General features: G+C 31.0%; 1 protein-coding gene across 2 annotated transcripts; it reads left to right on the forward strand.

The window, feature by feature from the left end:
* Positions 1-271: 271 nt before the first annotated feature.
* LOC111420160 (conserved oligomeric Golgi complex subunit 1) lies at positions 272-24,754 on the forward strand. Of its 2 annotated transcripts, XM_023053084.2 has the most exons (9): positions 272-661; positions 716-877; positions 931-1,406; positions 1,487-1,628; positions 9,363-9,535; positions 14,589-15,817; positions 23,736-23,936; positions 24,009-24,055; positions 24,544-24,619. In XM_023053084.2, the coding sequence occupies exons 1-8, from the start codon at positions 444-446 to the stop codon at positions 24,024-24,026; spliced, it is 2,619 nt and encodes an 872-aa protein (XP_022908852.2). In that variant the 5' UTR covers positions 272-443; the 3' UTR covers positions 24,027-24,055; positions 24,544-24,619. The 2 variants fall into 2 exon arrangements, with proteins under 2 accessions (XP_022908852.2, XP_022908851.2); XM_023053083.2 differs by lacking the exon at positions 24,009-24,055 and having other exon boundaries at positions 273-661; positions 24,544-24,754.
* Positions 24,755-26,450: the final 1,696 nt, after the last annotated feature.

Below are 26,450 nucleotides of genomic sequence, written 5' to 3' on the forward strand. Positions count from 1 at the left end.
TTTTCTCCATTAGCAAGTTTTGAAAATACGAATTCTTTGCTAATCTGTGGTATAGGCAACACTTTTTGCAGATCAAATTTAGGTTGTCATGTCTCTAATTACAATCTTAAAAAAAGTATTTAGCTACCAAATATTAAAATATGTATTTAATCTCAAAATGCGATTTATACAACATAAAAATAACGAATAATTTCAAAATTGTAAATATATCATAGACTTATCATAGGGTTTGTTACCCTAACTTCACCCCTATTATCACCATATCTGTCAAACTGCTAACCTACGAAGCCAAGACAGTTCCAAGACAATAATTAAAACACATAAAATTATCAATAAATATGTGACACAAAGTTGATTTATGCACAGTTAATTAAACGTAAAAGTTGAAATTACCGCGATTAAGTGTTACCATATATCGCAGTAACAAATATCCCAAAGTGAGAATGTTTACGCCACTTTTCACTAGAAGTCCGGGTTACACGCAACTTAGTGGTAAGAAAAGCGATGTGGCTTTAATGATGGAGAAGTATAATAATAATTTGTTACAAATTGACGTGGACAAGCTCTTTGAGGAGCACCACGTCAAAGATATTATTGTTATAAAGAAGATGTTTGATGCGGAAATAGAAAGAAAACGAATTGAATTAAGAACAATGGTTAGGTATGTTAGTGTTACAATTTTTTTTGAATGTTGATTTAAATAATTAATTTTTAGTGATAAATACAAAGATATTTTAACTGCTTCTGATGCTATAGCTTCTATGAAAGATATGTCCCAGAAGATTTTAGAGGGCATTAACAATATTCAAGATATGTGTGAAAAGTTTAGTGATTGTAATCAAAAACAATTAGATTCTGAGACTAAAGATGTAGAATTGTAAGTTGGGAAATAAAATTATTAAGTGTTATGTAAATTAAATATTTTTTTAGTGATAAAACTGAAGAAAGAACTATTGTAATGCAAATACGTCTTACATTAGCTTTAAATGAACATATATGGCTTGGTTTGGATGAAAATAATTTTTCAAAAGCAGCCCAGTATTATTTATTGGCACAGCATGTTCATACTGGTTTACGTTTATTAAAAAAAGACATCCTTGAAAAAGTACCCCTTTTAAACCGAATTAAATCCAATTTAGAGTCACTACGTACAAGAATTCTTGAAAATGTTAGAGAGAATTTGCAAATGCCTGAATTGGATGCTGAGCAAACAAGTAGAGACTTAAATACTTTGATGTTACTTGAGAATCAATCCAGTTCTGAGCTAGTTAATACATTTATTGAAATTAGAAAAGCTGCTTTAAAAAAAGTAACTATGCAAAATCATGGAAGTGTTCGACAAAAACTTTCAGCTATGGTTAAATGTTTAACTAGTACAGTGTTATTAATACATGATTGTTTTGTATGTAAGTTATCTTTTTATATTTAAATGTTTGGGATACAATTTTAAATTAGTGTTGTAATATTTATGTATCACTTTTTTTAGCTTATAAAGATTCTAAAATTGGTTTAATATGGACCCAACTTGAAGAAATAGTCAATGAAGACTCTCCACCAACTTTATCAAAAATTGTTTTACCACATTCTCCACTAATAATTTACATTCCTGATATTATAAAAGAGTTCAGGTAAGTAAAATGAATTTCAATATTTTTAAAAAATTGTGTTTCCATGATTCAATAATAGTGAAATCATAATTATAATTGATGATTTATAGCAAAAGAATATTAATACAAAATAATAATTATTTATAAAAGTAGCATGCTTAACTAAAATCTTAAAAAAAGTATTTTTGGTAATCCATGTTGCGAGTTATAAAAGTAAATAAATAAAATTTATTTAAATAAAATAACTTCTTTCTCGCTATAAAATTAATCTATTCAGTACCGGTTTTGGCTAATAGGCCATCATCAGCTGAATTGTCAAAAATGTTAAAAGAACTTAGACGTAAGTTAAAAAATGTTTAAAGTAAAAATGATAAAACAACAAGACAACACTGTTTTTATAGTTTATTTTAGTACAGCATAATGGTATAATAATCGAAATACAGGCAGTATCAGAGGATATGTCGAGTGTAGCCTCATAAAAATATTTCAGCACATTTATTAAATTTTTAATATGTTTCCAGACAGTGCAGGAGAGTGTAGGTATACCTCCATGCTCAATGGCATAGAAATGTATTGCTTGATAAGTCGGTGCAGCATTAAGTAGGTGCTATTAAACCTGATATCTTCAAGGAATGAATTTTATAGCGAATTTTAAAAATTATTGATGAAAATTGCAACATCGAAAATTTTATCAAACCTTCAAATATTGTTTTCTCAAAAACTAAAACTTATTTTTCAAAACGAGTTGGTTCATTGGAAAGAGGACACTTTTATTAACATTTTGGAAAATTTTCATACTCATATTCCAAGAAATGGATTTTATACGAATTTTTAAAACTTACTCGGCGAAAATTACAAAATTCAAAAAAATTATCGTACATTTCAAAAATTTATATCTCAAGAACTGAAAGTGATTTTTCAAAACGGCTTTTTGCATTGAAAAGCGGACACTTTAATTAATAATTGGTGATATTTCCACAAGCATCCTTCAAGAAATTAATTTTATAGCGAATTTTGAAAATTATCGATGAAAATTGCAACATCGAATATTTTATCAAAACATCAAATACTGTTTTCTCAAAAACTAAAAGTTATTTTTCAAGACGAGTTGGTTCATTGGAAAGAGGACACTTTTATTAACACTTTAGGAAATTTTCATATTCATATTCCAAGAACTGGATTTTATACGAATTTTTAAAACTTAATCGGCGAAAATTGCATAATTTGAAAAAATTGTCGATAATTTCAAAAATTTATTTCTCAAGAACTGAAAGTGATTTTTCAAAACCGCTTTTTGCATTGAATAGAGGATACTTTAATTAATAATTGGTGATATTTTGACAAGGATCCTTCAAGAAATTAATTATATAGCGAATTTTAAAAATTATCGATGAAAATTGCAACATCGAAAATTTTATCAAAACTTCAAATATTGTTTTCTCAAAAATTAAAAGTTATTTTTCAAAACGAGATGGTTCATTGGAAAGAAGACACTTTTATTAACACTTTGGGAAATTTTCATACTAAAACTTAATCGGCGACAATTGCATAATTTGCAAAAATTGTCGATCATTTCAAAAATTTATCTCTCAAGAACTAAAAGTGTTTTTTTAAAACGGCTTTCTGCATTAAAAAGAGGATACTTTAATTAATAATTGGTGATATTTCTATAAGATTCCTTCAAGAATAGTTATTTTTTTGGACGTAAAAGATTTTTACGTCCTGTTGACAAAAAACTATCGTTTTGACGATAACTCGAGTCAACTTTTAATAGCAGTTTTCGAAAAATGAATTTTATGGCGAATTTTGAAAATTATCGATGAAAATTGCAACATCGAAAATTTTATCAAAACATCAAATATTGTTTTCTCAAATTCTAAATAGTTATTTTTGATACAAGATAGCGAAATGACACTTTTGCATTCGAGAACGAAAGTTTTTTTTGCGAGCTATAGCGAGCAAAAAAAATCGTTCTCGAATGCAAAAGAATTTCGCTGCCGTGTATCAAACAACATTTTTTCGAAAACTGCGTATTCTAAAGTTAGTATGTATATATGTAAATTAATAAAAAGACCAAATTCTGTATAATGACATTTAGAATTCATTTAATGTTATGTCAAAAACTTAAGGGGGCGGTTCAAAGCGTCCATTTTTATATACGCCGGGAGAGGTTACGTAGATGTACATTCACGACTTAATGCTACATATTTATAAAAAAGTAAATACGTAGGCTTGAAGTACATATATTACTCTACGGAATGACATATTTAGTATTCTAAAATAATCATGACGCTGACAGAAATAAATTACGAAAGTTAGTCATAATAAGGGCTTAATACAAATCGTTCTCTAGAAGAGATTAGGGACTTAAACGAGGTGGCAAATATGTCATCTAATGCTTATGTATCTTAGGAACAGATTCCGTATTCGTAAAAGTGCAATAGCTGTGTGATTATTTCATGAATGTGTTTTTTCTGAAGATATTCGATTTTGTCACAATTTTTAGTCATTACGAAAAGGTGTAAAATGGGTTGCCTAAAATCGACAAAACAGTACTAAGTAAACCTTTGGCAATTACTTTATAGATGGCTTTAGGTACTAATTAAAAATTTAAAAAAAAAATAAATATAAAAAATAATTAATTGCCAATAAAATGTTATAAAACGTATTATAAATTGATTACTAATCTTGAGTTGGTAATAACATTTGTTCATGGCCAATTTCTCTTTTAACTACTGAGTAAATAAATATATATAACAAATAGAAGATTTGTAGGCAATAATAATGAATGAGTTGCTGATCACAGTCCTTCCGCCCTAATTTTTAGTGATTATATTAACACTGAGAAAGTAAGAAATAACACAGCAAATTGTTATCAAGATATAAGAACATAAATAATCTAAAGTAAAGTAATAATAATTTGTAATAGACATAGATAACAATAATACTATTTATTCACAAAAAAAACGGTTCTACATTATAAAAAATCAATAACAACTTTAATTTTATTTTACAATAAAAAAACCAGCTTAGAATAACAATTTTTACAAAACTATTTCACAATAAAAAACCATCATATACAGGTGTTTCGGTGACTCGGGGAACAAATGTAACCACATATACTAGAGTGAAAATGATGACGATTCATGTAAAAAAAATTAGTAAAAGTCCTCAAATTGCAAAATACAGGCCATCAAAGTTATGAAATTTTAACACATTTTTCTAAAAATCTTAAACACTATTTACAGTAAAGCGCTGAAATTTGGTACAGTATAAATGCTAATATTCATTTCATAATATTCAATTCCAAGTGTAGATTTAGCTAAATCACATTTTTGATTTGTTTTAGTTGGTTTAATAAAAGAACTCAAAAACAATAAATTAAAAATCAACACTAACAGGAATAATAAAAAAAGTACATAAAATAACAAGACAAGTAATAAAAAATACTAAAGGATGTTCAAAAACTTAGATTTCTTTTTTTTAGTAATAGCACTATTGAAATCGGAACCCAACATTTTTGGATTTAACACGAAAACGGTGATTTTTATGAATATTAGCATTTATACTGTACCAAATTTCAGCGCTTTACTGTAAATAGTGTTTAAGATATTTGGAAAAATGTGTTAAAATTTCCTAACTTTGATGGCCTGTATCTTTGAAATTTGAAGACTTTTACTATTTTTTTTTACATGAATCGTCATCATTTTCACTCTAGTATATGTGGTTAAATTTATTCCCCGAGTCACCGAAACACCCTGTATAAAATATAATCAAGTGACGAATTCAGTAATGTTGTAAAATTAAATGCATGATTATTGTTGAAATATTAATCATTGACTGACGAAATTAAACCGATTTTTTTATCACTTTTATGAACCCAAGAGGTTCGAATCGCCACCTTAAAGAAAATACTAAAGAGACAAAAAAGTACCACTAAAGTATGTGCTTATAACCCATATTTTTTTATGTTAATATTACATAGCGTTAAAAAGTTCTTATAAAATAAATCAAGGGGATGGTGAATTGCATCCCCTTAGAGGGTGCTAGGGAAGTTTAAGGTATGGTTGAAAATAAGGTATCAGCCAGTAGTACATACATACAAAAATTCAAATTCTATGGTTTGCTTATACTCGAAATAAAAGATAAAATGTAAATTTTTGGCTCAACTTTGACAGCCCATAGCTCGAAAACAAAAGAGTTGGGACCCTATGTTTATATAAAAAACTTGTGTTATTTTGGCAAGTACTACATCCTAGTAAAGCTTCCCGATTAAAAACTGATCCACCCTGCATATGGCGAAAAATCTGATTCCAGTGGAATTGGGTCGAAAATGTTTAATATTGTTGTAACACATTGTTAATGTTGAGTTAGGATCTAATACTGGTAAAAAAATTTGTGTTAACCAAAATTTAGGTAATAGAAACATTTGAATAAATAATTGAAAATAAAAATTAATTGTTTAAAAGTAAAAATGTTAAGTTATGAAAATAACACCAACTATAACAATATTAACATTTCGCAAAAAAAAAAAAAAGAACACCACATAATATCGAGAATAGGCATCGCGTAAGGCTAACAATAAACCAGAATATATTCCTCAATGAATAAAATATTTCAACGGTAGGATGACTAATTGTAAGCTGATATAAAAAAGCGTCGCTATGAATAACTGAATTGAACTCTCGACGACCTCTTTTAACCAACAGCGGAACTATACAAATTTTTTTTGCACTTTTGCGAACATCACGTGATTGAACCGCGACCTTAACGTCACATCGATTTAACCTCACTTATTGAACAAATGTACTATTATAAATTTGCATTTAAACGTGAAATGAAATGATAAAACAATTAATAGTATCAAATTCTTTGATTGTCGTAGCTGGACGTAAAAGACTTGTACGTCCTGTTGACAAAAAACTATCGTTTTGACGGTCGCTAAGTACCACGCAAAAGTCAACTTTTAATAGCAGTTTTCGAAAAAGTTATTTTTCAAAATGTGTTGGTTCATTGGAAGGAGGACACTTTTATTAACATTTTGGGAAATGTTCATACTCATATTCCAAGAAATGGATTTTATACGAATTTTTAAAACTTAATCGGCGAAAATTGCAAAATTCGATAAAATTGTCGATCATTTCAAAAATTTATTTCTCAAGAACTGATATTTTTCAAATCGGCTTTTTACATTAAAAAGAGGATAATTTATATGTTTGTGAATAGCGCTAGGTTCGCGAAAATTGAGACGTTTAAACGCCTCATCTTCTCCCAACGAAAACGGCAGCATATCAACATAACATCCATGATAGTTTTATCAATCCTCTGGGCCATTTCGCTATCATCCGGCTATACTGATCGTGTACCTTTCGTCATCTGACATGATGTAAGGTTGACTGCACAGTGAACTGTGAATTGTTACTTGTAGAAGACTCTTCACGCTCACGTTTTTTCTTTGATTTGTTTTCCTCTATTTTCGATTGTCGTTTTAAGACTGTCATGTACTCGTCATTGTGGTATCTTAACATATGTTGTTTTAATCCGTGAACGACGAATGACGAAGATTTATTACAAACTCTTTTCTTGATTCCGCAGCGTTTCGTAACTCTGTTTCATCCGAGCTAATTACCCAAAATGAGACCTCGTCAAGCAACGTTGCTTGACATGATAACGGCAGCGTAATCTATCAAACAAAACCATCCTTAACAACAAATGTTAATAACCTAAGTGAGAAATCCGAAAATTTAACGAAAAGTCTATTACAATTTACCTCAACGAATTAAGCTCACAAGGACAACGACACTTGCTGTAGAAAGCGACACTTAGAACAATTTCAAAAATCATGCTCACTTAAAATCGTGATCACAGGATCACATAACATATGCAAAAAGCATAAACATTTACCAATTATCTTGCAAATATTTTCACATGATTTAGAAATTAGTGGTCTTTCAGCGAGCATCAACACAGATGCTCAAAGCATCGATTCATCACCACGTGCAGTGGTATACCAAATTTGTACCAACTTGAATCGTAAGAAGTTTCCTCAAATAGGCATCATGCATAGTTTGTTAGAAAGTAGTACAAGTTATGCTGCCGAAATCCACTAAGCTACCTGATGGTATAAAGTCGTATAGGCCAATATCATTGTTACCTATCATGTCGAAGGTATTCGAAAAGCTTCTGTTACAGAGATTAAAACCACTCATAATTATAAGACAACATTGAACAGGTTCACAGGATTACAGATCAAATCAAGAAGACACTAGAAAATAAGCATTGCTACTTTTTACTTTTACTTGATGTATCTTGATGTGGTTTTTGGTAAGGTTTGGTACCAAGGATTACTTCGTAAATTGATGTATAAATGATACGTGCTAATCACGTCCAACTTTACGACTTTTTAGAATGTGACAGGAAGCGATATATTCACACTTAAAATCCATCAACTATGTAACTAGTTTACATATGACATAGCACAGCAACATTCGCTGATGATGCAGCAATACTTTATACTGCATTAACAGTACAAGATGTTACTGGTAAGCTACTCAAGAGGACTATGTCCTAGCCAGTTACATGGCCCAATGTAGACACAAAAATAGACAATCAAACTCAATGAGCTAAAGCGTTCTCATGTAAATTTATCGAGTTGTAAAATGAATGAAACGCTGCCAGTGCACATAAATGGTATTGTTGTGCCATATGCAATTGCCGCGAAATATCTAGGCTAGATTTTGTAAACTAAACTCAAATGAGAGAAACATGTGAAGAAAAAACTCAGAGAACGGCTTCAGAATGCGACAACTGTGTTTGCTCTTGGGGCGACACTTCAATCCTTCAATCGATCTGGGTATATGGTATTCAACTGGGTAAGCGATGGCAACATCAAGGCCAATCCTGACGTGGCAAAATAAGATGCTCCGTGATACGTGTGAAATGCGGATTTACATAAGGACTTAATAGTTCTTTCCATTAAACAGGTATTAATTAGGTTGCCGGGATGCACGAAGAAAGTCCAAAGCACAGATTCAACAGCTACTTGACAATATTAGCCTTTACCGTCGGCTTAGGAGAAGAAACCTCATCGAATTGGGCTGCCATTGGACTGCGTTGGATTACATGTAGGTCGGAGTCGGCGGTTCTAAAACTGATGGGAGATAATTTCCCTATCAATTTAAGTATTTCACAATCCACAAGAACTGTTGTGTCAGCTTGTTAGACACTACATTCTGAGTTTCTGGATCGATATTGTCGTCTTATGACTTGTTAGTTATGATGGTTGGAACAACAAATATAATTTTTTTAAATTGAAAAATTATACCACATTTGTTGATATATTTGAGATTTTGACCTAATTTTAAATTTATTGTGAGTTAAGAATACTTAAATATTGCATACATTTTTGTGATGTTGAAAATATATAGCAATTTTCATTATTATATTTTTTGAAATTCAAAAGTATATGGAAAAAACTGAACAAATAAAAATTTAAAATTGATTTATGGTTAATTATGGTATGTCAAGTTACATCAATTTTGTTTGTACTCAATCAATTTTTAGAATAGAAACTTTTATTAAAAACATTTCGAATTTTAGGTATCTAATAAATATGAATCATTGTTTTTTATTTAAATTAATTTATTTTGTCATAATATATTAATCTATTAAAAATAATTATTTTTGTTTGCTATGAATCATCGCATATTGTGACATCAAAAATATAAGCTGTAACAATATATTTTTATTTTTTAGACCCAAATGTAGTTACACAATAAGTGACCAGTGGCAAAATGATTTAGAAAAATCAATTAAAGATTGGATAAAATCGACTGGAGAAACGATTAATGCAGGTCTTAAAGATGCTTTAGAACTTGTAACAACAATAAAGGGTTTGCATATTATTCGAGAGGAAGCTTTAAAAATATGTAAGATTTATTAAATTTAATTTTTAAAATATACACAAGTCAGAAAGAATGGATAATCTTTGAGCTGGATATAGAAAGATATCAGAAATATGTTTTTTAAATATACAGGGTGAGTTATTCTTAACTGTTTGAGAAAGAAAAAAATGTTTTACACAAAGTTGTTTGACTCACCATTTTCTATTACGTAAAATTATTTTTACTTATATAGTGTGTTCCATTTAGGCGTACCGAAGAGTATGTAGATTTTGTTAAATGGAACACCTATATATTTTATCATATTATGAATACAAACAACTAAATTTGTTTATACAACCGTGTATATTACTATTACACAGCGTTCATAGTTCCTGAGATATTCAATTGTTCTTCCAAAATGTGCCTATTACAGGATCTTTTTGAAAACGATATAAAAACGACATTTTTTCCGATTTTGTCTTGAAACTACGTCAGACAATAGTCTGACTGTATCTACTGGCTATAGGTAGATGATAGTATTCAAAGATATTAGATACTAACTAGTAACTATCGACCGCCGGGATAAAATAATAACTCACCCTGTATAAAAGTAAAAATAATATTTCTGTTTTCAACATTTTTTTTCTTAAATCTTCATTTTTCTCTAAACCGAATTTTTGCATTCTTCTATTGAACGATACGTTCAATATATTTTTAGGCAGAGCTTTAGAGAGAGTTTAATGAATTAAACGCCAAAAGGAAGCGGTTTAAACAGAGGAAAATCACCTAACACTTTAAGATTAATTCATCAATAATACGGTTTGGAAAAAGCCCATGGCATACCAATTTTTAAGTCTGGTAGTTGTAATTATGCTTCGAATTATACTCCAATTTCTCTTTTACCACTACTTACAAGGGAAGTGTAGAAACTGTCCCTCACCGATTTTGTTGCAATTTGGTACAGCGATAGTATGGCCAAAAATAAGGTTTACGTATTTTTTTATACGTGCTGATAAAGTCCCTGGGGTGAGTTATAAGGGTTGGAAATCAGGGCGGACGATATACAGAATGTCCCGAAATGACGTGTACAACGCAAGACCACAAGTACCTTGACTAAAAATATGACGATTTAACTCAACTTATCTATATACAAAATTGCTTAGTTTAGCCGCTAGAGGGCGTTAAACATTCATGATGAATCAAAGATAAAACGCAAAACAGAAAATACGAATACTGCTGTCAACTTTAAGTGACAAACTGTTTTTGTTTTTAAAATTAATTATACCTAACCAACTATTAAAAAAAAAACGTTATTAGTGTTACCTTATATCACTCATTCGCGCTTGTGGAGATTTAGAAAATATTTTTTTATGGCTAAACCGTTCACCCAACTGAAATTTTGTAAGAGAGAAAATAGTTTCTAAATTAAAGTAACTACTCAGAAAAAAAGAATGGTAGTGTTTGTAAAGGGGGTTAAAATGATAATATATATATAATTTATTGTGACAAAGTTTTTAAGCACCCTATAATTTTCGAAATTAGAGTTTATTCCACAACTAGCTGTAGTCTACTGATACAAACACATGACCAAAAAATGAATAAAATCCATTAACGATTTTTCGACATATTTAAAAAAAAAAAATTTTTAAAGCCCTCTAGCGGCTAAACTAAGTAATTTTGTATATAGATAAGTTGAGTTAAGTTAAATCATCATATTTTTGGTCAAGGTACTTGTGGTCTTGCTTTCCTGACACCTGTATATGCGCTTATAGGCTGAAGACGAAAATAGCTATCGAAATGTGGTAAACGTGAACTGATATTCATTTTCAAAGAGCTTTCCATTGATATACATATACAGGTTGTCTCAGCGAGACCGGTCATTAGACGTTTCTGGTGTTCTGGCCAAAATAAAAATTTGAGAATTCAGACTTAAGTATTATAAATTGCGTTCTCTTTGACTAAAATATTTTCAGATTTCTAGCATTTCCGGTTATACCGGAAGTCGTCACCTACTTAATTTTTTAAGAGCAATTTGATTCGGCCGTTCTCGAGTTATTCGATTTTTTCTAGAAAAATCTGCTCTAGCAGACATTTGTTAAAAAATCAGAGAACACTCGATTTTTGGGATATCAATTTAGGATTCAGAACATGATTAAGCAACATGATGGAGTATGTTTTGGAAGTACCATAACTTCATTTTTTTAAATGGCACCCCCCATATTTTATTTCTTAGTCGTCTTTAGTGTCTCATTCTACATCTTTTGTATTCCATATGTCCCATACCTAACATTAATATTTTGGGAGATAATTAGAGTTTTTTGAAAAATGCACACATATCATAAGCGTATTTAGCCTAGTGTGCCATGGAAAACAAGCCTTCTCAATGAGTTCTTGTCAAAGACTCACTTGTTTATGTCACTTGATGCACGTGAGCTAATAATTATCTTTTAGGTCCCTTAATATTAGTACTAAAAAGAGCTAAAATCGATTACAATAACGAAAATAATATTTACACAAATCAAAAAATTCTTAATTTATTTTTTATACATGAAAAACGCGACAGTTTCGTAGTATGATTCCCAGATCTTCTTTGGCAGTTCGAATTGAGGTGTTGGGACTGGGCTGGAAATAAGCCCAGTCTACTATATTTTTTGGTCAGTTTAACATGTGATTAATTCGTCCAAAATGCAAAAAATTTGCTTCTATTTTTTTTTAACATTTTCTTCTATAATTCGAGAACGGGTGGCTTTACCGAGATGCGGTTTTCACTAAAATTTAGCAAATTTTAAGGTGACTAAGGGCCTGTGAAGTAAATAGTACCGTTCCATGTAACCTTTCTTCAAAAATCATAAAAATATGTAATCGCTGCAGATAACGCCTTCTAGCTTATTTGTTTTAAAGCGAACGGTCTTACTGAAAATATCTTTAAAAAGAGCATAAAATGCTCTTTCAAACAACACCGAAAATATACAAATCGGTTGAATGGTCCAGGAGATATTAAAATGTAAACATATGAAAACGCATTGGCCTCCCCCTCCCTTATTATGACAGATATGAGAAATATCGCAAAACAAAAGCGATGCGGTATTATCCAAGCTATTAAATGATGTTGTCAAAATTATAGCTCATCTTCTAAGTTTCTGAGATAGCGGGAATTTTATGTTTCTCAATGGCAGTTACGCCCTAGCCGTCGAATTACGAACTTCGAAATAATTTCCAACTATTTCTCTTGGCCACTTTGCCTATAAGGATTTTTTTCCCAAACCTCTAGGCTTTAGCGTTGTCGAAATACAGCCGCTCCGTACCCTTAACGGGACATCCTGTATTTGCTGGTATCGTCAGAAGACTTTTGTTTGGTGTTGAGAATGACTTTTTAGGTGTTGTTTCTTTTTTCTGAATTTTGAGCTGAATGTCTGAGTGTTTGGTTGTCGACGGATATGATCGAGTGTTTTTTGATGTGATTAGTTCTTTCTGTTGTGTCTGGCAATGAGTCTTTGTAGGTGTCATTAATGGCCCTGGTCCTGGTTGACTGTTTTCGATGGTGGTTTGTTCTTTCTGAATTGTTGATATTTGCTGTTTTTGAATTTGTGTCTGATGATCGTGATAGCTTATTGATAGTTCAGATATTATTATATCTTGTCTTTTAAGTAAAAAATGAGATAGTGGCAAAGCATCTTCACTATCGAAATCTTGTTGATTGTCAAACATCAAATCTACATCGTTAAAAGTATCTGAGTTGTATGGAAATAAAACCCAGTCATCTTAAAAGATTTTTCGCATATTTGAATATTGGCAACTTTAGAATATGCCGAATGGAATAAGGCTGCCATCTGTCTAATAGTGATGGGTTTTGCTGGGTTGGTTACCATCCATTTATCGCATTCTGATGAAAATGCGGCTTTAAAGGAGCAAAAAAACCTTTATCTAAAGGTTGCAAGTTATGGCTCGAGTGTGGTGGTAACGACAATAACGTTATAAAATGTTTTCGGCAAAACGTGATGGCTTGTAAGGAGTAGTGGGAAATATGGTTATCTAAAATAAGAATAGCCGGGTCGTCTGATGTTGATTTTACATAGGTTTAGAATTTAGTGATGTTTATTACACAATACCTTACACAACGAAATGAAAAAGTTATAAGAATATCCGTAAAATATTGTTACTTACTGTTACCAACGCTTTAAAGAACAAAATTAGTGGATAACGTAACCTCAAATACAAAACCTGTCAGAGCAACCTATTCAAGTGTTACTTGATGGAAAATTCTCGTATGCGTACTCTTAGGCGCACCTCCCCTACTATCGCTGTACCAAATTGCAACAAAATCGGTGAGGGACAGTTCCGACACTTCCCTTGTTAGCAAAATCTTTGAGAAGCTTGTCTACAAACAATTATTTTTTGATGTTAAGAATTAGATTCACCCTAGACCACGGATTTTATTCTGGGCGATCGGTTTAGAGCAATTTCTTGTTACATATGGACTATATTTTGAGTTCACTTTATCAAATATATCAAGTTGATGCTATTTACACAGACTTTAGGAAAGCTTTCGATCGGGTTGATCATGGGCTTCTTTTGGCTAAAGTTGCTAAATTTCAAATTAATGGTAGTTTGTTGCGTTGGATAGTTTCCTATGTTTGCGGAAAAACCCAGATTGTATATTATCGGATATTAATCGGATATTATTGCGATCTGATTCCTGTCCTATCTGGTGTTCTATTAATGATATATTTTTTGTTGATAAGTATGCTCAATGTTTAATGTACGCAGATGACAAACTTTTTCTTCATACCTCTTCCCTGAATGACTGTTCTAAACTTCTGCAGGATATCCTCGACTTGCAGCGGTATTTTAAAGATCTCAAAGTCCGTCATTCATAATGCTGTGAAACCAACTATTTTATTCCAACAAATTTGAGTTCTTAGCATCTTAATCTTCGACGTTTCTTTCCACACTTGAGACTAATCTGAAACGAGGTAAGATTGTATCATGCTAAAATTATAAATTACCAAAGTTTATAATAATTTTAAATCAGAGCTTAGAGATTCTCTATTCTTTCTTTCTGTAAAATAAATAATATTAATCAACAAATTATTTTTAGCTATTCGTGATGATTGGGAATCGATTTGTTCAGAAATAAATTTACCAACGAATTTTAATGTTTGGTACTATTTCTTTCAAGATTTAATTACGAAACGCGGTTTAAATTTAATAGGTTTAAAAGTATCTGAAAATTTAGATTTTCTACAAAAAGAAATCGTTAACGTTTTGGATGATGTAAATTTAACTGAAAAGAACGAAGATGATTTGACGTGGTATACTTGGAATGAGGATGCAGATGATATCAGTAAAATAGAAAACGTTCATACCGGTTTATCTATGAAAACAAGTGGATATTCGCCAAACATAATTAAATTATGTGAAAAAGCCGATTTAAAGTATTTGGATATTTTAAAGGATTTATCGCTTTATTTATTTGGAAAAGAATACAATAATTCGTTATTTACTTTAAATTTTTCGTTAAAATCGTCTAAAGCAGATCGAAAATTTGCAGATAAAAGTAAATTAGAAATTCATCTTACTCAGGAATGTTTAAATAATACCAAAAAATTGACTGAATTCTTAATAAACCACATAAACAAGTCTAAAAATTCAAACTTTGTTTTAAAATCTTTAGTTTGCGCAAGATTTATTGAGGCATTAATAGTTTTATGTCCAAATTTTAAACGTTGCATTTGTTATAATCCAGCAGAAGAATGGGAAAAGATAACAGAATATTTAACAAACACAAACGTTACGTTTTGGACGAATTGGGTTGATGATATAACAATAAATGTCGAAAAGTATTCACATAAACTATACGAAAATTTGGACGTAATACAAACTTTAAACATTTTCCAAAAATGGGACACAATAGAAATACAAGAAGAGACGGAAGAAAAAACTTTCAAGTCGCACATAAAAGTTCCTTATCAATTGAGTTTAGCATTACAAGAAAGTTTAAATTATTTATGTGATTGTTTAAGCCGTATTTTACCGCATACGTTACCAAAACAGGTACATTTAAATTTTTTGGAACGAAACGTTCAAGTTTTATTGGGACAGTATGAAAAAATTGTTGCTGGAGATTTAACGCAAAAACAAGCTTTACAATTTTTGTTTGATGTTAAGTTTTTAACTGTTTTTTGCGTACCACGGGAAAATATGAAGCTGGTTCAAAAATCACAGGAAGTTTGTGATAAATTACGGGAAAATGTCGATCCATTTGATTTGGATGTATTTTATGGGTATTTGCAGAATAATGTTAAACGATGTACATTACAATCACAGGTAAAATATGCATTAAAAATATAATAATTTATATTTTAAATAATACAAATCTATCTACAATTATCAAAACAATGTCATAAACAAAAATTATTTTAAAATTTCCATTATTTATGATAGTGTTGTATAAATATGAATAGGATGATTCAAACAATGGCTGAAAAAATTAAATCCAAGATTTATTTATTGAAGAACATATTTTAAAAGGTCATTAAGCATTAAGGCGATTTTCACTTTTGAGACCACAAATCTAAATAACTGCTTATTATTGCAGCCATACCATAGAATAACCAGAAGTGACAATGGCGGCATCCTGCCAAATCTGACGCCATATTATAGCGAGTTGCCAAGGTATGCTGGTATTGGTGGTAAAGATTTGGCGAAATATCTCCAGTGTATTATGTGCCTTTGGTAACTCGCGATAAGATGGTGGATTTTAAATCGAGGACACGAAACGAGATGCCGCTAATATCAAACGAATCGACATCAGTGTCATTTCTGCTTATTCTGTGGCCATATCTTCCCTCAGGTTCTTTAACCATGAGTTTTGTCTTCTCCCTATGGATCTCTTTCCTCTGATTCTTCCTTGCATATTAATTTGGATTACTTGATACTTTTCATTTAATTGTCTCAATTACCCCCTTCTCTTATCTCATCCGTCTTATCACTTCTACATTGGTTATCTTTTCCGTCCATGAGGTTTTTAGCATCCTTCGATATATCCACATCTCAAATGCCTCTAGTCTCGTTACATTACAAGGTTTAAATAGACAACATAAAAACCTCGTCATTTCGACGAATCTGCCCCTTCCCTGCTCGATTATAATTCGTATTTATTCACGTTTAAAAATAGTATGAATTAAGATATGGACGTACGACTTAGATTATTTCACCACATATATACATTTAAATCAAGGTCTATAGAACATAAGGTTACCCAATACCGATTCTCCTCCTCTGAGAGGCAAGGTGGGTCAGTGACGTAGCTGGTTCTATGAACAACACAACACGATGCGAGGTTTAAATATTTTATATAGACTGTACCACAGTATAGGCACGTATAGGCTATCTCTTATTCTGACTGTATCGAACCAGTGACGTCAATTTGCGGGGTAATAATCGATACTACAGAGGCATAGGGAATGAGGTAACCTTATGTTCTATAAACCTTGCATTTAAATATATGTTAGGTTAGTAATGGAGGTTATATGTCAAACTTTGTCAAATTTAGGAAAAGTTAAGCAGCGAAAAATCGTTAATATTAATTTAAAATAAAATTTATGTAATTATTTATTTATTTATCAAATACTTTAAAAGGTTATTTACAGGTCGCAAGGGATTAACCCTTTGTGTCCCGACGGTACTTTAAAGTACCGGTGATTTTAAACACTCATTTTAAACTGTAGTTATCTATTCGGCACATTTAGAGCTGTCGGTACTTTCTACTATACAAGTGTATACAAGAAAGAATCTGTATAAAAAAGTCGCAATCCGCACTGTAGGATTTTTAGGTACACTTTAAACTTATTCATCCAGATGTGAGGTTAGAAGTTTAGTGAAAAGTGGTGCTGTTGAATTTTGTTGTTCAAAAAGGTATTTCTTAGATTTTTCTTAGCTTAAATTTAAAATAAGTCTTATTCCTTAATTTCAATAAATATGGCTTCCAAGAATTTTTAAATTAGCATCTTTTTTGACTCTTTTAAATGTAAGTGTTGTTTCATCATTTTTTTTCTTAATATTTTTCCAATCCAACCCAACAATTATTATACATCATTTTAAAGAGAAAACTTTGAGCTTTAATTTAAAATAAGTTTCATTCCTTAATTTCAATAAATACGGCTTCCAGGAATTTTTTAATTAGCATCTTTTTTGACACTCTTAGGTTATACGAAAATGTAAGTTTTATTTCAACTTTTTTTTTTCTTAATATTTTTCCAATCCAATCCAACAATTATTATACATCATTTTAAAGAGAAAGCTTTGAGCTTTAATTTAAAATAAGTTTCATTCCTTAATTTTAATAAATACGGCTTCCAGGAATTTTTAAATTAGCATCTTTTTTGACACTCTTAGGTTATACGAAAATGTAAGTTTTATTTCAACTTTTTTTTTCTTAATATTTTTCCAATCCAACCCAACAATTATTATACATCATTTTAAAGAGAAAGCTTTGAGCTTTAATTTAAAATAAGTTTCATTCCTTAATTTCAATAAATACGGCTTACAGGAATTTTCAAATTAGCATCTTTTTTGACACTTTTAGGTTATTCGAAAATGTAAGTTTTGTTTCAACATTTTTTTCTCTCTATATTTTTCCAATCCAACCCAACAATTATTATACATCATTTTGAAGAGAAAGCTTTGAGCTTTAATATAGAATAAGTCTCATTCCTTAATATCAATAAATACGGTTTCCAGGAATTTTTAAATTAGCATCTTTTTTGACACTTAGGTTATACGAAAATGTTAGTTTTGTTTCACCATGTTTTTTTTTAATATTTTTCTAATCCAACCCAACAATTATTATACATCATTTTAAAGAGAAAGCTTTGAGCTTTAATTTAAAATAAGTTTCATTCCTTAATTTCAATAAATACGGTTTACAGGAATTTTCAAATTAGCATCTTTTTTGACACTTTTAGGTTATTCGAAAATGTAAGTTTTGTTTCAACATTTTTTTTCTCTATATTTTTCCAATCCAACCCAACAATTATTATACATCATTTTAAAGAGAAAGCTTTGAGCTTTAATTTAAAATAAGTTTCATTCCTTAATTTCAATAAATACGGCTTACAGGAATTTTCAAATTAGCATCTTTTTTGACACTTTTAGGTTATTCGAAAATGTAAGTTTTGTTTCAACATTTTTTTCTCTCTATATTTTTCCAATCCAACCCAACAATTATTATACATCATTTTGAAGAGAAAGCTTTGAGCTTTAATATAGAATAAGTCTCATTCCTTAATATCAATAAATACGGTTTCCAGGAATTTTTAAATTAGCATCTTTTTTGACACTTAGGTTATACGAAAATGTTAGTTTTGTTTCACCATGTTTTTTTTTAATATTTTTCTAATCCAACCCAACAATTATTATACATCATTTTAAAGAGAAAGCTTTGAGCTTTAATTTAAAATAAGTTTCATTCCTTAATTTCAATAAATACGGTTTACAGGAATTTTCAAATTAGCATCTTTTTTGACACTTTTAGGTTATTCGAAAATGTAAGTTTTGTTTCAACATTTTTTTTCTCTATATTTTTCCAATCCAACCCAACAATTATTATACATCATTTTAAAGAGAAAGCTTTGAGCTTTAATTTAAAATAAGTTTCATTCCTTAATTTCAATAAATACGGCTTACAGGAATTTTCAAATTAGCATCTTTTTTGACACTTTTAGGTTATTCGAAAATGTAAGTTTTGTTTCAACATTTTTTTTCTCTATATTTTTCCAATCCAACCCAACAATTATTATACATCATTTTAAAGAGAAAGCTTTGAGCTTTAATATAGAGTAAGTCTCATTCCTTAATATCAATAAATCTGGCTTCCAGGAATTTTTAAATTAGCATCTTTTTTGACACTTAGGTTATACGAAAATGTTAGTTTTGTTTCAACATGTTTTTTTTAAATATTTTTCCAACCCAACCCAACCATCTCCAAGGTGGGGGGCCTTGTTCCAAGGTTGTTGGTAGGCAGGGGCCGCCTCCGCCTACCAACAACTAGTACTGCTACCCTGGATAACCAAAACAACTGCCGCCAATCATCTATATCGCTATCATCCATAATCCCATTCAACCTTCCCTTTCTTCCTCTTGAACTTCTCTCTGTTCTGCACTCTTCTCCCATCCGGACACTGCTGCAAGATATGCTGTAGGATATCCTCATTCATCACACACACATCCCGTTCGTCTCCCTCAGTCGAAACCTTCTCAAATAGACATCGAATCTTTTATTGCTATTTTCAAGTCTATTTAAACGCTCATCAAGGTTTTTGAACATTTGTCTTTGTTTATATAGATGAATTAAAATTAATTGTAAGATTTGTTCTATTGGCATATTTTGGCTGAGCAATCTTTTCCTCGTTCGGATTACTATTTGACTGTTGTCTTAAATAATTCAATGTTTTTTCATTTTTGGGTTGGGTTTACCTGTTTATTGTTTCTTGTTGGTTTTATAGGTAAATAGATCCTTTGCTTCGTAACATTTATTCTTATTTTCTATATTCTCTTGAGCTACAATACATTCGCTGTAACAATCTGGATGATTTTGACTGTAGTTAACACAATTTGTGGTTTACAGTACGCTTAACGCATCTTGGCTCTTTAGCACAATAGTCTTGTATGGGACCATATCTGACAGCGTTTATAAATATAATATACCTTATAAACAAATGTAAATAAGAAAAATATTGGTTATATTGAAGATTTTCCATTTTAGTTTAATACTGGCATTATCCAGTGTTTTAAATCGTCTCTTCCGAAGATCTTCAATAATTGTTCTTTTCTCAATATTATTGGTGCAGTTTTTATTAACAACCTATTATGTTCGTTTTGATATGAGGCCAAGACCGCCCTTAGCTATGAAGCAGCTTTATTGGTTCTCTACAGTCATCACTATTAGGAACATTAATTTTGATATTATTATCATTCACTACTATCCGTGCAAAAAGTCAAGGCCGCTCACTTTAGAGATCGATATCTTCGTAACCGCTCGATGGAAAAAATTGCGGTAAAGTTTATTGAAATCAATGAACATTTCTGCGTACCACATGTTAATTTGGAAATTTTCGGGTCCGCGGTTTTTCTTATATCGCGAGTTAAGTGAAAAAAGTACCCGATTTTTGAGAGTGCCAGCAACTTTGTCTACTTTGCGATTTTTTTTCTCCAAAACTATTTGACGAAAACATTTCAAATTTGAACTGGTGGTAAACCGATGTGTTCTTAATGTGGGGCATATTTTATTTTTTTGATATTCCATATACCGTATTTTCTCGAATCTTATCCGCATTCAAATCTAATCCGCACTCCGATTTTAAAAATGCATAATGGTAAATAAATTTAGTTTGCGAATGTAATCCGCATCTTTTTCTGAGCAATTCGACAACAACAAAATGATGCGATGCTTGTTGTTAACCATAAATATATAATAATAATAATATATTTATGCATAGTATACATATATACATAAAATTATTATAAATTAAGCCAGCACAAATTAGGCGGAGTTCAGGTGCAGCCGTAACAGCACCTGCTCTTCCACTCAAACCTAATAAAACTAATTCTAAATATACAAGAGAGAAAAAGAAAAGAAAAACGAAAAGAAAAAGACCCGATGATGAAATCATAATTAATTACTAAGCGTAAACTGCCCGATCCCTGTCGCCCTACAATGCATTCTGAATTTGAGACAAGCGGCCATTCACTCTGTGACGAAACAACCTTGAAGAAATGCAACATTTTATAGTTGATGGCAAATCATTAAGAATATGTGTTATTTGGTATGAAAAGCATTTCTTAAATAGCTGGTGATGATGTATCGGCGGGGTAAGAGTGCCCTTGAATCGAATATTCAAGGTATGAACATCGGTACGAAATTTTATTTTATTGAACAAGTATGGAGGTTTCTTCAAAGTAATTATATTAAAGAACAAAACCGCCGAATGAAGTATGCGCCTGTTTTTCATGTTGAGCCAACTCAAATCCTTTAATTTGTGCGAAACATGCTGACGTCCCCGTAACCCAAATATCAAGCGCAAGCAAGAATTTTGAATTTTCTGAATTTTTTTCGTATTACTATACGAAATACACTGATCATACAATGTATCACAATAATTAAAATGCGCTAACACCAAGGCCTCGCACAAAAGCACCCTTGTTCTACGATTGAGGAACGACCGACCGCCATAAATCAGCTTAAGAGCAGCATACGCGGAAGCAATGCACTTATTGATGTGTTTATTAAAGTTTAAATTTTGGTCCAATAAGACACCCAAGCTTTTCACACAATCCTTCAACGGCAATACTTGATTGTTGACAACTATCTTGACCCGATCCCGAACAGAATTGTCACTTATCACCTTTCTTGGCCCAAATAAAATCAGCTCTGTTTTAGCAGCTTTAAGACAAAGGCAGTGACGCCTATCATCGACATCCGATGGCAGAAAAGATATATATAACTGGGTGTCATCCGCGTAGAAATGATGATTACAACTTTTTATGTATCTGTTAAAATGCGATGTGTAAAGTGAGTATAGCAGTGGACCCAAATCCAATTTTCCTTGGTCTGTGCTTCGTATGACATCGTCCACAATATTCGATAGAGCTGTATTACAGCCATAATGCTTTCCAAAACCTGACTGTGTAGGCGGTAAAAGGTTGTATTCCGTAAAATAGTCCATTAATTGTAATTCGATTACTCTTTCTGTAATTTTAATACTAGCAAAGGTTGGACAAACTACAATTTCCCAAAAGCTCCTAATGATTTTCAAAAAAATTTCAATTTGTCTCAAACTGTGAATGCCGACGAAATGGCAGTATATCTGGATATGCCTCCCAATTTCCTTAGAAACGAGTGGTTGCGAAAAATTGTGCATAACATTAGTATGCTAGCAGTAACAAGTGATAGGGAAAAATTGCTGTCATTATTAATATTGAGAAAAAAACCATTCTGAAATCCGAAAGACTTCGCGAATGACGTCTTAGTTAGGGCACAATAAAAGGATGAATAATGGAAAAGCTGATGATGGAATGGTTAAGACAAGTATGGAGTCGTAGACCAGGAACACACATGGAAAACGATCCCTGAAAACAATATTATAACATCATTTAAGAAGTTTTGTATAACCACTGCTTTGGACAGATCCGAAGATGACGTAATATGGACAGAAAATGATACATAAAAATGTAAATATCGTTCTAAAACCCTTAACAGCGTTATTGTTATAATGCGATTTTATTTTACTATTTTCCAAATCGCAACTATACGACTGCGAATCTAATCCGCACTCGATTGTAATCCGCATTTGATTTTAGAGCATATAAAATTTGTAAAAAGGGTGCGGATTAGATTCGAGAAAATACGGTAGTTTCGCGGAAAATCGCGGTTTAATACGATGCGGTTATTTCGAAAACGACCTGGCGGATTTCAACGCAGTTTTTACGAAAATATGTCAAACAATGTCGGTTTGTCGGATTCAGTTATCAGTTTTTCAAAATTAGGGTTCCCTAATTTTCTAGGAGCGATTTAATGGAATTACAAATTAAAGAGAAACAGAAATAAGCTATACGGGGAGAGGAGCGTTCCGTCCAATTTCGCAATAAAAAGAAAACCGCGGATCCGAAAATTTTCAAATTAACATATGTTAGCATACGTAGAAATGTTCAGTGATTACAATAAACTTTGTCCCAATTTTTTTTATCGAGCCGTTGCGAAGATATCGATCTCTAAAGTGAGGGGCCTTGACATTTTGCACAAATAGTAGATTTATTTTACTATTTTAAAGTTTTGACTTTCCTTATCAACTCTGACGGTTTGAGCTTACTCTTGTGGCATATTAATCCACAATCAGTCCTCTTTTTTTGCTGTTTGACATTTATTTATTCCGTCACTTTTGTTAGTTCTTCTTTATCGGTTTGTTATTCTATTTCCCCACGTTGTTTCCGTATTTTTAGCCTGAATCTAAGCATTGTACAGTGACTGTTCATTATTTCACCTAAAATAATTTTATTAAAATCAAACATTGTTTTGTTGCACTTAATTTACGGTAGTTGACAGGCTGTAAGCCATATTAATGTTTCACTTGATTTTTTTTTTACTTTAATTATATCGTTTTAATATTATTAAACCATTTTAAAAGCTGTCAGTTTTAATCATTGTCTACAAATAAATAAATTAAAAATATAACAATTATGTTTTTAGGTGATATTAGGATGTTTATTACCAAATAATAATCAATTATCCAATTTGGGGATGATGGAAAAGAATAAAGAACACGAAAAAGACCCATCCATTCTACCAATTAGCATTCCATCTTCAAACTCTTGGTTTCCATTGTTACCAGTTACTGCCCCCATACAAAAAACTGCCACCGCCGTTTCTTTACAATCGAAAGATCAAAAGGTATAGTAAAGTTATATAAAATCTATTTACCAAAAGAATTCATTTTGAATTTATAAACTTGTGCATTTTTAGAAAATGTTCATTTTGTAACAAATACAGCATCACAAATCTTAAATTATGTATGTAAAGGTTTTTGGAGTGTTAACTAAAATCTAATCAGTTATTTAAAAAAGAATATAATCACAAATCTTAAAATATGTATGCAAAGGTTTTTGGAGTGTTAACTAAAATCTAATCAATTATTTAAAAAGAACATAATCGACAGCGATTTTCATTAATTTGTTTTAATTTTTAATAACCAACTTCTGTAAAATACATGTAATTGTTTACAAATTTCTCTATTGATTAATAGAATGTTAGTAAAAGATATTATCTTAAAGACAAATTTAACTCGATCTTGTCGATTATCTTTACAAGTGTGTATTAACAAAGTTTTGTGATGTTATTAACAATAGGTTTGTCTCATCTAGCTAAAAAACCCTTCCTTGCTATAACAATAATCTGGTTGGCCAAACAGAATCAATTCTTACAGTGTATTCTGGCCTGTTTACCTAATATTTAAACATTAATTTTTTGACTTATTACTCACTAAATAAATGCATTTTAGATTTCACCAAAGGTAAAGTCAACAAAGAAATCATTGGATACAGCGAATACTATGCGTTCAGCAGCGGCTCTTTTTGGTGCAATGACAACGGATTGGTTTTCAAACAAATAACTAAAAAACATAGTTATTTATTTAATTACAAAGTGTAATTTTTTTGTGATGTATCTATAAAGTATTTTATTAAATTTATAAATGAGAAAATCAAATTCTTCTTGATCCTTTTTTATACAGATGGTGCAATCAAATCTATCATCTACTTAATTAAAGATTGACCAGCACAATCCTTATATTTTGAAGTATTAATAGTGTTATTTTTTGTAAATATGCAAAATTAAAACCATTGAAGCTTTTCTGTATTGCAATGTCAGTGTCTTTATATACCATTTCAGTGATAACGTAAAAATCATTATATATTTTTATTAATAGGAGGCGAAGGTATGGAAAGGGGGGAGGAGGGTAGTGGATCTGGAGGTATATAACGTCTGTGAAGTTCTAATACCTTGTAACCCTAAAAACATTTTTTTTCAGTAGACATAAAAGACGTTTTATATTAAACTTGGAAAGTATTTGTTTGTTTGTTTTGAAACTGTCAGTTACACAAGGGCTTAGATACAAACATATGATTTTTAATTTTTTAGTAAATATTGTGTATTAAAATTTGCAGTGGCTTACGAGTGATTAGCTTTAGATTTTTGTCAAATTTGTGGGTTAGGATATATTATATTATTCATCATCAAAATCCAATTTGTAATAAATGTTTCCATTCGGCAAATATTGGAGAGCTCTAATATCGGTGACCACAGGATCATTTGTGACCTTAAAGGGAAAATGACAGGTAGTTATAAAGAATGTTTCATAGTATTACTAATTTTTACCTTTCCAGGTCTAATAGATGCATATCTTTGATATTTCTTGATTGAGTAATCTTTAAAATTAAAATATTGCACTTCATATGGAAAGGGCTTCATTCTTGCTTCCTTTGTTATTCGTAAATAATCACTAGGTAAATGAATGTCTCGTCCTTTTAATTTCCTTTCGATGCAGCTGTGAACTGAGTCGCATTCCAGTTGTGTGTGTCCAACTTCGAGAAATTTTTGAATAATTTCTATGTTATTATTTACAGAATAGTTTAATAATACATTTGCTATAATATTATTTCTATTTTGGTAAGTACATCCATCACTGTAAATTATAATTGGTCCAGATTCATTCTGACAGTCTGTTGTTAGGTATTCCATAATGCAAGAAGCAAAAGTCGATGCAGTCATATCTGCTTCAGTTTCACTAAACCAAAAACACTTCGCCTCATGCGTTACTACATTATAAACTGTAAAATTGTGGCAACACAGTTTTAACTTAAAAAATATTGTGCTGGCTTGGACATACGGACACACTTTTACAGTTTGTAAATCCATTGTTAAAACCCGACCTTTTTTGTTCATTTTTGCTTCTTCCTTATCTCTCTTTTTTTCTTCACGAGCCCTTTCTTTTTTACGTCTGTGCGTATTCCATTCTTTGTCTGATAATTGACCAACTTCATGTTTTGTGCACAAATCACATTTATCCTTTTTAATGGGGTGAATTGACAAGTTCATAGAATAAAACATTTTGCTAAAAATTGTTCTCGACAGGGTTACTTTGTTTTCTTCTTTGCACTTAATTCCGTATAACTTAAATAATTGATTTAGGCTCCGGATTACCGTTTCTAAATACAATTTACTTGAATTTGAACGTCCATAATGTGAAGGCAACTTTGGTAAACAATCAAAAAATTCTTTTAGTAACCTCTTATCTTTCACCTTGTCCTGTCGAGTGGTTCGTTTGTTTGATTTGTAACATCCCTTTTGGACCCAATCATGAACGGAATATTCACCTATAGCAAGCGTTTGAAGAAACATTTATTTACA

The sequence above is a fragment of the Onthophagus taurus genome, chromosome 7, assembly GCF_036711975.1.
Source record: "Onthophagus taurus isolate NC chromosome 7, IU_Otau_3.0, whole genome shotgun sequence".
NCBI classification, from domain to species: Eukaryota; Metazoa; Arthropoda; class Insecta; order Coleoptera; family Scarabaeidae; genus Onthophagus; species Onthophagus taurus.

Coding starts and splice junctions, on each gene's coding strand:
- LOC111420160 (XM_023053083.2), top strand. CDS start 444: ATGTTTACGCCACTTTTCACTAGAAGTCCGGGTTACACGCAACTTAGT. Junction 878..930: donor GAGACTAAAGATGTAGAATT/GTAAGTTGGGAA, acceptor ATATTTTTTTAG/TGATAAAACTGAAGAAAGAA. Junction 15,818..23,735: donor GATGTACATTACAATCACAG/GTAAAATATGCA, acceptor TTATGTTTTTAG/GTGATATTAGGATGTTTATT.